We start from the raw sequence: 12,148 nt of genomic DNA, 5'->3' as shown, positions 1-12,148 counted from the left end.
AGTTCTGAATGCAAAACAAGTCTTTTTGGGAAAAAATGATGTGAATTAAATAACTAGTTATAAATAACAAAAGTATAAAATACATAAATAATAGGCATAAACAATAGCTTAAATATTCATACTGTGATTCCTATAATTGGCTGCATGTGTTGGATTTTATTTAGCCTTCTGAAACCTTTTGTCTACTCAGGTTTTTTGGAGATTTGCCAAGAATTTATCTCCCACTTGTTTTCATGAGAAGTAGAACTTTGTGCAAAGACTCAGTTTCTAAATCCATATTCCAGGAAATGTACTGTTTTCAAGGTCAAGATCCACATGCACAGACACTACGTTGGTGCTGAGGATATGCTAGAGATGCTGCTGGCTCCATCACTTCTATTCACATCAAATGCTTCCAAAAACAAGCATTTTTATGTGCTGATAAATTTCTTATGTAAACTCCAGAGAGGAAGAGCACGTTGTGTGGGACTCAGTGGCTGCAAGCTTTCACAAAGAGAAAGTCTGCATAAATAAAACTTTTGTAAGCAAGGTAGATTTTATCAGATTCCCTCAACTGTTATTTTGAAATTTAAATGTATTTGAACAATTTAAACTCCTACCAGTAACATGTGACCCCCTGGCTGCCGAAGGACCCTCGCAGCTCTTGCGATATGTTCTATGGCTTCCTTGAAGAACACCATGGAATGAAAAATCTGGCAGAGGAAATGGGAAAAATAGAGTGCTTACAGGCATAGAAAAGTCAAAAGTTCGCTGCAGTTTTATATACAAGGATCCGGGAGTGAGACTGACGATTTTCGTAATCCAGCAACCTAGACCCAGTAAACTGGTTTACATTTCTGAAAAAAAATTTGCAGAACAAGGAGTCCCTATGCCAGTATTGCCGTGAGCAAGACCAGGGGAGTCCCAGGCTCGAGGGAAGAGAGGAAGAGGAGAACAACAGCATCGGGGCTGTTCTGCTGCTGCTCTATCTTGGAGTGGGACTCGTGGTGAGGGAAGAGTCCAGGAGATGGGGTGGTGGCATCTGTGATTCTGTCAGGGCCTCTGGTCTGACACCTGTCTGCCCAGGACAGCAGCGACAGGGATGCTGCTCCCTGCTGTTGCTCTGGACATGCAGAGGCAGAGGGAGAGAGAATTGCAAGCAGACTCCCCGCTGAGTGCAGAGCCCGACACGGGGCTCGATCCCATGACCCTGAGATCATGATGTGAGCTGAAATCAATTCGGACACTTAACCGACTGAGCCATCCAGGCACCCCTCTTTCATTTGCACACGTCTTGAAAATATCTGTTGTGAAAGAAATACACCCATCTGTGTGCGTGTATAACACACACACACACACACACACACACACACACACACACACACACAGCATTCCTCAGAGTCTACGCAGCGCATGTCTGTATGTACCTCCAAAGACGTGGAGCTCAACTTCTTTTGGAATTCATTCAGTACATTGGCAAGTTTATCATAGTCACTGGTATTCCGATAGATCTTTTTCCTATGAGGCTTGTTTATATCCAAGAAATCCACAAATACAATTGAGTCGTTCATCAGTTTTTCTTTGGTCCATTGAATCTATTGTAAGATCATCATTTAAGAGTATGTGTTAAGAGCCAAATTCTACTTGTTATCTAAACTAATGTAATAGGTCTGTATCAGAGACGCTCTCGGCACAACAGACGTAGGTAAGCCTTGGGGGCTTTTCACCTTTGCTGTGCTATGGACCCCTGCTGGCGGTGGAGCCCATGGACCCTTTCTCAGAATACGTACATCTGGTACCATACAAGGGTTGCAAAAGAGACCGAATAGATTGAGCTGGAGTATCAGCACCTGCACTGCAGGCCCGAGCCTTGCACTAGGTCTCAGCAGCCCCACCTCCATCACCCACATCAGGTGTCCCGTGCTAACTTCCCGGGAGGCACCCAGGAGATGAGGCTGGGCGGCAGGATGACAGGACGGGTAAGGGGACATCAGGGTCTGGTCTCCGGGTTTGGATGAGTCCACCTCTTAACCAGCTATGTAACCTGGGCAATTTCTTAGCCCCTCTGCCTCAGTTTCTTCATCTGTAAAGTGAGGATAACAGCAGGACCTCCATTGCAGAGGTGTTATAGAGACTACAATGAGCAATGATATAGAAAGCTCTGGAAACAGTGTCTGGCACATTGTAAGTGCAATAATTGTTAGCCTTATCACATTTTATTTTTTAAATATGAAAATAAGCCAAACAACTGACTAAATGAAGCCATAAATGCAAATTCTCAGAGGACTAATTGATATCCTTATGTCCTTAAGGAAGATGGGTCAATATGTCTTTACTCTGGGGTCTTGCAGCGGTTTCTGCTGTCCGTCCACAGGGCAAGCCGTGTGTCCCTGAAGCATGTGCGAGCTCATGTCCTACCGCCTCTGCATCTATTGCTTCGTCGTCTGGCAAAGTCCAAAACCTGGACTGCCCTGCCATTTACAGGAGGGAGTTTGCAAACTTCACCTGGGGGGTGGGGAATGATCTCTCTCCAGTTATGTTAGCAAAGTCCCTCCCTTCCTCCCAGTTATCCTTACCAAGCACCAACTGAGAGGAAGGAAGGATGCTGAATTCTGGTCATTAGGTAGAGATAAAAATCAATGACTTTGTTCTCATAGAACCCACAGGTTAGAGAGAGAGAGAACTAATTACATTATAGTAAGTTCTAGGATAAGAAAGTCCACAGTCCTGGGAGAACACGAAGAAGGGACCCTCAAACTGGAAAGGGTGCGGTGTTGGCCAGCGACATTCACTGAAAGAGGAAGCACGAGCTCAATCTTGAAGGTTGGCCAGAGGGGACCCAGGGGTGTCGAGGCAGAGGCAGGAGAGACCATGGACGCCGACGCCGCATTCCGGCTGGGACGTGGGGCTGAGGTGCCGAGGTTTCTGGCGCGGTCACAGAGGCGGGCAACATCAGGCCAGGACACCGGGAGGTGCAGGGAGCACAGCAGGCAAAGCCCGGGAATGGCTTTGCAAGTGGTTTTGTGTGTTGAGCATGAAGCACCCCAAGCACCGTGAGCCAGACTTGGAAGACAAACCAAGGTCTAACTTTAGAGCTCAGGTTCTCTCTGCCAAACCACCCGTCTGCATCTGAAATGTAGACAGAAGTTCCAGTTCTTGCCCACAGCTTACATTTATAGAGCGCTTACTGTATGTCAGAAACTGTTCTAGACACAAAGGGGTGCCACTGATTCTCAGCCTACAAGTGGGTATGGCTGCTACCCCAACTTCAGAGATGAGGGAACGGAGACAGCTCCACAGCTGCTCAGGGGACGGGCTGGGCTTTGAAGGTGGGCAGGGCCAATGGGGGTAGCCTCTATATTCAAGTGCTTCTCAGGTTGCCAGGGAAGAAAAGCGGGAATGGTACCCGAGTGGGCTGGGGAGTCTAGTCTCTGAGCAGGGGAAACGGGGGAAAAGTAGGGACAGGAGGGGCCTGAAGCATCACTGAAGAGCAGCCCAAGGACAGCAGGCCAGGTCTGAGGGACTCCACAAGCGCATGGAGGTGTGCTGGTCTAGCAGGTGGGAAAGGATCACTCCTGCGAGCTCAGCGGAGACATGGGAGGGCAGGGGCTGTGCGCTGACATGAACAATCACATCAAGGAGGATCTGGGCCGAAGAGCAAAGAGCCTGGACTGAAAGAAAATAATGATGGGAGGGTCTCGAAAATATTTTTTAAAAGGTTTCTGGATTTGGGACTAGTCTTAAACATACATATGTACACGTACACACACACACACACACAGGAACGCAGATCTACATGTATGTGTATATGCTGAGTTTATGCGCATGTCTATATCTCCAGGTATAAGGTTCATACCCAAAAGTCTTTTTTTTTTCTGTTGTGAATTCATTATATTTCCTGGGCTCCTATGAACAGGACGAGAGAGAGCAGCACCACGAAAGAAGACGGAAAAGGAAGGAGGAGTCACCTCTGGAAGGACACCCCTAATTCTCTCGAGAGGAGCTCACACCACAGCCTCATGAATGTGCTGAGCTCGCCCCTGTGCTTCCCCACCAGCTTGTGGCATGGTTCAGTCTCCTGAACTGCTCTCCTTCCTTCTGGACTGGGAGCCCAGGGGCTCTGTGGAGACCAAAGTTCAAGGTGCTGGAGACACGGGGACTGAGTGCTTCCTCCAGGCCTGGAGAAACGTGAGCTGTGTCAGGGCTTGAAGGCCAAATGCATGAGCAAGGGCATCAAGACTTTGTCATTTCCATCCCATCAAATCCATGTTCATTTAGACATTATCAAGTGGAAAATGGGATTGTTAATGATATTAATAATGTTGTTATTAATATTATAAAAATGGCTGAGGGCTTTTAGAAAACAACACTTTTGTCTGAGATACCATTTAAAATAATTTTTAAAATATAGGTTTACCTGAAAATGATTCTCAATTTCCTTTGAGAGAAGTTGATAGAAAAGCCCTTTTTCAGTATATTCAATTAGGCGATCGTGAAACACTCGGGTGGCTTCGTGAACAAAGAACAGAGCCGCCATCTGTCTGGAGTTAATGATGACCTTCTCGGCTTGCAGCAATCCCAGGAGGAGCTATTAGGGATTGAAACCTAAGGTTTATTTTGAACATTAGCAGGTAGTCTGTGAACCAGAGAGGCTCAATTTGTGCAGGTTTACGATTCCATACAAATAGAAGCGATGATCTGAGGTGAGAATTGTCCATTTCTCCAAGTGATAAACTTGATTTTTGATGAGATGGGCAGGTTGTAACTCAGGGAAAACTGGCATGGCACACCCCCCCCGGAGGGAAAGGGGCTAAGGACCCCTCGGCCGGGCCTACTGGAGGCCTCACCGGCTCGGGAAGCCCTGGGTCCTGACCATTGGGGTTGACTTGGAGCCAGTGGTGCGGGTGGTGACCGGGACAGGCTTCTTCATGCAGACACGTTCTAACATTCTGAATTGGATTAAAAGAACTTATAACCCATTTCAAATATGATAAGCACTATTTTGGACCACAGGTCCATGGCAAGGAGAGAAAGACCAAATTCAAAAATTGTTTTTCTTAATGTTTTAATTCTGAAAATTATTTGATCAAGGCTAGTGACTAAGTCAGCATGGTTGGCAACATTTCCTGTTATAAAAAGCAAGACTAGTGGGAAATGCAAGCATATTTATGAAATGCATAGAGGCTTTCATCTTCTGAAAACTGCACTAATATCTCAGAAATAAAGCAAAACCAAAAGCCGTGTAATACCCTTGCTACTGCTTTCCCTGCTGAGAATATCAGCCAATATTCTAACAGTCTGAGTGGCTTCATCACTGAATTCTCTGCAGGGCATTACTTTAATGCTTCTTTTTAAATGGCTCATGGGATAAACTGCTAATAAACAGCAAAACTCATCAACTTGGATTTCTTTTTCCCCCTTCTCTAACAACTGAATGTTGACAGTGGAGAAAAGGGGAGAGAGAGAGAAAGAGAGAGAGTCAATTTGGTAAAATTACAGTTCCTCAACTTACAATTTAAAGTTAAGCTAGAAAATGAATTTTAAAACACACCTAAGGGGCACCTGGGTGGCTCAGACGGTTAAGCGTCTGCCTTCGGCTCAGGTCATGATCCTGGGGTCCTGGGATCAAGTCCTGCATCGGGCTCCCTGCTGAGCAGGCAGCCTGCTTCTCCCTCTCCCTCTGTCTCTGCCTGCCATTCCCCATTTGTACTCTCTCTGTGAAATAAAAAAATAAATAAATAAAACACACCTTAAAGATATCTCGAAGATTAAACAGGTAGTGGCATTTCGCTGGGGTTGGCAACATATTCTGACATACTTGAAAGTAGATAGCGAGAGAACAAGATATTATCTGATCCTTACTTTTCTGAACGTCGGATGTGAAGTTATTGATGGAGAAATACATTCCCAAATGAGCCTTTAAAAAGAAATTTTATAGTCAGCCTCAAAGTTTAAGCACAGTTTCTTCCTAATTAATCCCTACTAAAAAGGAGATGTGTGTACTATCATGGAGGATTAGTGACATTTAAAATGTTAGTAATTAGAATCCACTTTAAACCAAACAGACTAATAAAAAGACACTGCGAGGGTTGCAAACCGGGGAAATTCTCCTTGGTCCGAGTTTGGTGAATGATCTAGAGGCAGGTGTTGCTGCACTCTGGGGACAATTTATGCCCCACCTGAGTGTGTACCAGGAGTGCTGACAACTGTCCTGCCCCCTTGCTCTCCAGGAGAGGTTATGAGATGGAATACAAGGTGACAGAATCATTTTTTCATTTTGGATTGGTGTATGTATATATATTCTTCTACATTAGGATTAAGAGTCAGATGCTTAACAAGCTGGGCTGCCTAGGCACCCCTCAAATTTATTTTTCTCATTAAACTAGATTTCAAGTCAAGCCATTTTTCTAATCAGGTATTTCAGATTTTCTTATTTTGTATTCTATAAAGAAACAAAGAGAACAAACCAGGATAGCAGAACTCCAGGCGAGCTTGTTAATAATGCAGACTCCTGAGCTCCATCCCAGATATGCTGGATCAGGATCTTTGAGAATGAAGTCGTAGGATGCACATCTTACACACGCATTAAACGTGCACCACATGTATTTCTAATGCACACTGACTTATGTTTCAGTTATTTAGAGGCAAATTACAACCACAGGCCAGAAAGGGGCGGCGGGGGGGGAGGGGGGGGACACAAAACCCATCCCCTGGAGGGAATTTTCTTTCAATATCAGTGGTTTTAAGTTTTCATGTCTTCTCTTATACCACGGAATTAAAATTCTTGTTCAGTAGAAAGTGAACTGGCTGCATTACCTGGAAAATAGCGCGCAAGGCGCTCTGTGGAGGATGAGGCAGCACCAGGATGGAAAAGTGTTTGAGGAGACGCGGGCTGATGTGCCTCCTGACTGCTGCAGGGGCACAGGCTGCCACTAGAGAAAGATCTTGAATGTTCTGTGGGAAGAGTTAAAAGGACGAATACATGCATCTGTAGAAAGTGAAATATCACCCATTTCCCAGCCCCTAGTGAACAGATTTCAATGTTTAGACGAAAAGATGATTTACTGCAAAAACAAAAACTGTGACCACAATAGAAATCGATCTTCTTAGAAGTAACTGAAACCCTTAAATGCAATTTTGAGACAGGTTCCTTCTAGGAGGCTTTCTAAATGTCATCAAGCCATAGCCTGACTTTGAAAAAGCAATTACGGGACACGGAGCAACATGCTGAAGCGAGCGGAGGACTCTGGTGATGAGGGAGGGCTCAGGAGCACGGAGCAAGTCCCCAGGGAAGCCAGGGTTGCGTGGGTCATGGCCCGGGGACACACCATGCCTTCAGAGTGCTGCAGAGGTGGCCTCGGTCCTGCAGACCGGCTCATGAGCTCATGGTGGGCTTTGTAACAGGCCGGACCCCGGCCACAGAAACCCCACAAGAGGCCAGTCTCCTGGGATTTTCCCTGCCCGGGCTGCATCTGGATTCTTCTCTTGGCTGCGGGATGATGGGTGGTTCACATAGTCTGGTGTCTGAGCCGACAGGGTGGCATCCAGGATCCCTGGCCCAGGTTTGTCTGAGACGTCAAACTGTTTGTAATGCAGCTGTCTAATTCCACAGACAAAGTCAGTTCTGGAGCGCAGGGCTCGTGATTTCCAGAGAAGGAACCAAGTAAGGAGACAAGTGCATTTGCTTTTTCAAAAACTGCAGCCATTCTGACTGGTTCGAGGTAATGGAAACAACGGCCCAGGCACACCACCCTGAGAATCTGTTGGGCTGTGCAGTGCTATGGAACATCCCTGATCTGTGATCTTGCAGAGAAAGATGCAGAGCGCTCTTACACAGACAGTAAGATGCACGTGCTGGGGCGCATTTTCATTAGCTTTTCTCCTATGTGTTCACTGCTGCTGCATAACTTGATGAGCTGTTGATGTGATTAATAATAGTGAGCATTTGACTCAGAAATTAAACCTACACAGCATACTTGGACTTTTCACTTACAGTGAATCCTACGGAGCCGTGTGGAATGACAAAAGATGTCTTTGGCACGGTTCAGGTAGGGTTTCTGATGTGTTCTGTGTGTTCATCCTAAGTGTTTCAACCCATTCAGCTAGGTTATAAACATTTAGTTCATTGTTAATGGGAACAAAATCTTTGTATATGCTGTACCTTCCAAACGTTCTTCTCAGTGTTGTACAGACCTCCCATATCCAGTAACTGCCTGATCAGTTCCAGGGGTGGCTGAGCTCCGGACGTATCTGATTCCGGTACGTTCAGATCATCAATGAACAGGACAATCTTGAGCAAGACAAAAGGTTTTAAAACATATCACTTGGTGTTGCCGTTCCCGCAGTTACACATTAGGAATACTAATTACAGTATGGTGTAAGAACGAAGTTATATGAAACGACAGGCCTGTTTTTCTATTCAAAAGCAGCAGACCAAATTCCATTTTGAAGAGAAGACTTTGGAAAACATTAAGTTTTCAAAAACAGTGGACCGCCCCCAACAGGGCTATTCTCTTGGTACCTTTCCCTCAGGCTTGCCTTCCTCTTATCATCATGTTAAAAATAAGACAATAGGCCCAAAATGGAGTCCCTTACGATAAGCCTCAGGCCACCCAACCCAGACTTAATGGCAGCTTCGGTTCTTCCAGAAAGGGATCTGAAGCCAGTCACTCAGCTCTAGGGAGGTCGTCGGCCATGAGAGATCCTGCCAACCCCAGGGGAAGGTGACATCGCCACAATGCACATGTTGTCTACCAGTATAACTTGCCTCCCGCCCCCTCTCGCCCTTCTGCCTGTGAAGTCTCTCATTTTGTACAGCTCCTGGGAGCTCCTTTCTTTCTGCTAGTTGGATGCCTAGCAGATTCATGAATAAGTGAGTAAAGGCAATAAATCCTTAAAATTTACTCAGTTGCATTTTTGTTTTTAGCAGTCCCAACTCATGGTTGTGGGAAGAAAATGTGGTCAAATACACCATTACGAAACCATCTAATGCATTTTCTGTCTTATCTGGTCATGTTTAATTTAGATTCCAGGAGCTTCTTTTGGCTTTAGTAATTCCAAATCTGTATAATTGATCAGTATTTATAAAGTGCATTCTCTGGCAATGTGCAGGGGTGCTTTCTCTGTTTATGATTATTAAATAAAACAAGTCACATTATGGCTAGAGTGGCAGAAGCAGATTAGTCAACGGGATGGGAGGCGTTCTACCCTGCTGTTCTTTGGCGCTCCAAGAGTGTCTTTGGTTCTTCTTACTAATTTCTTCAGGATCATCTCCTTGGCTTTGGCAGCTGTGATATTGACACTAAAATTTATTGTTGAGACTATAATTCCTTTCTTATCACTTTTCAATGAACTTTCATCCATTCTGACTGCTGGCTTTTTAATAGGCTTATCTGTTATGCCAAATATGGAAAGAAACATAAATTTAGACTACTTTAACAGTATTTGTGATTTATTTTAAGGTGTTAGGAAATATGAACGTTACATAATTTTACTCTTTTGTTGTCATTTGCAAGAAATCACCCTGAGGACAATTCAGTGAGAGAAGGAATACCAACTGTGAAATGTTTCCAATGGTTTCCTCCTTTCATGTGGTCTGCAGGGCCTCTGAGAACTCTCTGTAGCCTACGCGCAACTGACACTGTTACCTTTTTATGACTTCAGAGTATTGGGATGTGCAAGATGGTGTGTATCTACTAAAAGCACACAGGAGAGGTTTAAAAGCAGCATGCACCTGTGTCCACCAAAGGCCTCAGACTTAGGACACATCCCCTGAGAGCATCTGCCACAAGGGCCACTTGGGATGGTGCTACGGCAAATATAAAAGTAAAAACAAAACCAAAAACTCCTCTGGCAAGAACCTTCTGGCCAGGCAAGAACCTTCCTGATCTGCAGCTGTCTGGGGGCTGCCCCTGCTTTTCCTCTTCAGAAATGGAGTGGCTGCTCCCAAACCACTCGGCCCGAGTTCTCCAGGAGGATCCGAGAACTCATCCAGTAACTTCTCCCCTGCATTACTCGGACAAGCATGAAGGAACAGAAGAGGCCAACACTGCCTCCAGGTGCTTCCAGACTTGGTCCAAAGTTCCCCCAAGAAGCTGGGGTCCCCACTTGTGGGAAGCTCTGCCATCAGCACCCCAGCTGTTGGGCAGGGCATGGCAGGCTGAGGGGGGAGTGGGGATCTTTCAGGACTCTCGATTTTAAACTATCAGTGGAAATCTGTTCATTCTGAGATTCCAGACAAGCATGCAGTGACCTGATAGGAAGGAGTTTCACCCAACGTAATATGTACCTCGACTTCCAGTGGCTGTCTTGTGGGTTTCAGAAAGCAAGATGCTGATATTCTGCTTCAGGCTATTGGAATAAAAGGTTTTCAGAGATTCAAAATCAGCTTGCTTACCATAGTAGCCATACGAACAAAATATAATCAAAGTATCAGTGTATGCTGGGTTCTACCTCATTCTCCTACAAGGAAACAAATACTCTTTTTTCCTGTTTACACTTTCACAGAGAAGATCGTGCTGCCACTGTCACATTAAGTTCAACACCACAGGATTATTCTCAAAAACAAACTGAACAAATCCTAGGGCACCAGGTTACTGGTATCCCCGATGGGTAGTAAGCCACTAACTCACTGGTCCCTTTACAAAATGCACTTTCCGTTGTGGATGTCTCAACAGAAGCCCCTTCCACCTTTATTTTGGTCATGTCTTCAGGTGTTTCTTTGTAATGTGATTTCTTTCTTAAAATCCAGTTCAGTTTAAATAGTGAGCCTACAGTAAGATTTCTTTTTTAGTGCCATTATTTATGATTATAATAATTCAGATAAGGAATGATTCCTATGGAATTAAATGTTTCAAAAATTATTTCTCTGATTTCTTACAGCCTTATTTAAGTGTAGTAGGATTTATTCCAAAATCATTCATGTAACATGCAGGTGACAGTGCTCCAGCTACCAGTGGCATTGGAAAGACAAGTGGGGGAATTCAAGATGTCTTGGGAAGAGGGGACAGCTTTGACGAGTGCGGGTGAGAGATGGGGTGCAGTTTGGGAGGAATCCAACAGCATCATTTGGTTCAAACAACAGTGTGCTTCTCCCATATTTGAATTAGAATTAACTTTAAAAGGGGGGCAGAGCAAGATGGCGGAGGAGTAGGAGACCCGGATTTCGTCTGGTCTCAGGAATAAAGCTGACTAGGGATCAAACCATTCTGAACACCTACGAACTCAACAGGAGATTGAAGAAAAGAATAGCAACAAATCTCTGAACAGAAAAGTGACCACTTACTGGAAGGTAGGACTTGGGGAGAAGTGAATCTGAGGCGATATTTGAGAGGATAGACGGCGGGGGAGGGGGCCTCCGTCGGCCACTTCTGGCAAGTGATAGAGCCGCGGAGCACAAAATCGGAACTTTTAGAAGTTGGCTCTGCTGAGGGATGTCGCTCCAGTGGCTAAGCGGGGGGTGGAACCCTCGCGGGACAGTGTGGTCTCAGGACTCTCGGGGTCACAGAAAGACTGGGGGTGCCTGAGTGCGGCAGAGCTCCCGGGTATTGGAGCGGGGAAGCCAGCTGCAGAGACGGAGCCGAGGTGCGGGCTTTCAGCTCAGGGTTGCCATAAACTGTGATCCGTGGCCCAGTCAGGCCACTGCTCCTCCAGCAGGGACCCAACAAGCAGCAGAGCCGGGGAAACTCCCCTTCCTCCCCCGGGAGGAGCGGCGCGGGAGCACACCGCAGGGATCTGCTGGGTTTGGAGACTCCACACGGGGTCAGGTGCCAGAGATAGAAACACTCGGTCACAGGCCAGGTGAGCACGGAGTGCGGCCGGAGACTGGGGAGACAGGAGTGACTGACTGCTTTTCTCTGGGGGCGCACTGAGGGCTCCTCCAGGCAGAGATTGGGAGGCCACCATTTTCACTCTCATCCTCCAAAGCTGTACGGAGAGCTTGCAGGGAACAAAAGCTCCCGAGAGCAAACCCGAGCAGATTGCTTAGCCTGGACTGACAAGGGGGGGGCAATTCCGCCTCTGGCAAAGACATTTGGGAACCACAGCAACAGGCCCCTCCCCCAGAAGATCAGCACGAACAGCCAGCCAAGACCAAGTTTACTGATCAAGGCGAACGGGAGAATTCCACCGTTAGGGGAATACTGCACATAGAATTCATGGCTTTTTTACC

General features: G+C 46.0%; 1 protein-coding gene across 12 annotated transcripts in view; it reads right to left on the bottom strand.

Moving 5' to 3' along the window:
• DNAH14 (dynein axonemal heavy chain 14) overlaps nt 1–12,148 on the bottom strand; it is a 342,249-nt gene that overhangs the window by 113,560 nt on the left and 216,541 nt on the right. For all 12 annotated transcript variants that reach the window (XM_073899845.1, XM_073899844.1, XM_073899854.1 and 9 more), the window contains 8 exons: nt 10,268–10,329; nt 9,187–9,371; nt 8,141–8,269; nt 6,796–6,933; nt 5,729–5,896; nt 4,397–4,567; nt 1,407–1,574; nt 600–692 (listed from right to left, as the gene is read on the bottom strand). In XM_073899845.1, the coding sequence (XP_073755946.1) occupies nt 600–692; nt 1,407–1,574; nt 4,397–4,567; nt 5,729–5,896; nt 6,796–6,933; nt 8,141–8,269; nt 9,187–9,371; nt 10,268–10,329 (1,114 nt within the window). The remainder of the gene's footprint in view (nt 1–599; nt 693–1,406; nt 1,575–4,396; nt 4,568–5,728; nt 5,897–6,795; nt 6,934–8,140; nt 8,270–9,186; nt 9,372–10,267; nt 10,330–12,148) is intronic.

The sequence above is a fragment of the Callorhinus ursinus genome, unplaced genomic scaffold (assembly GCF_003265705.2).
Source record: "Callorhinus ursinus isolate GAN/ISIS: 27379988/994484 unplaced genomic scaffold, GSC_fseal_2.0 scaffold13, whole genome shotgun sequence".
NCBI classification, from domain to species: Eukaryota; Metazoa; Chordata; class Mammalia; order Carnivora; family Otariidae; genus Callorhinus; species Callorhinus ursinus.
The sequence above is the reverse complement of the archived record's forward strand: the minus strand, read 5'-3'. Positions and strand labels throughout refer to the sequence as shown.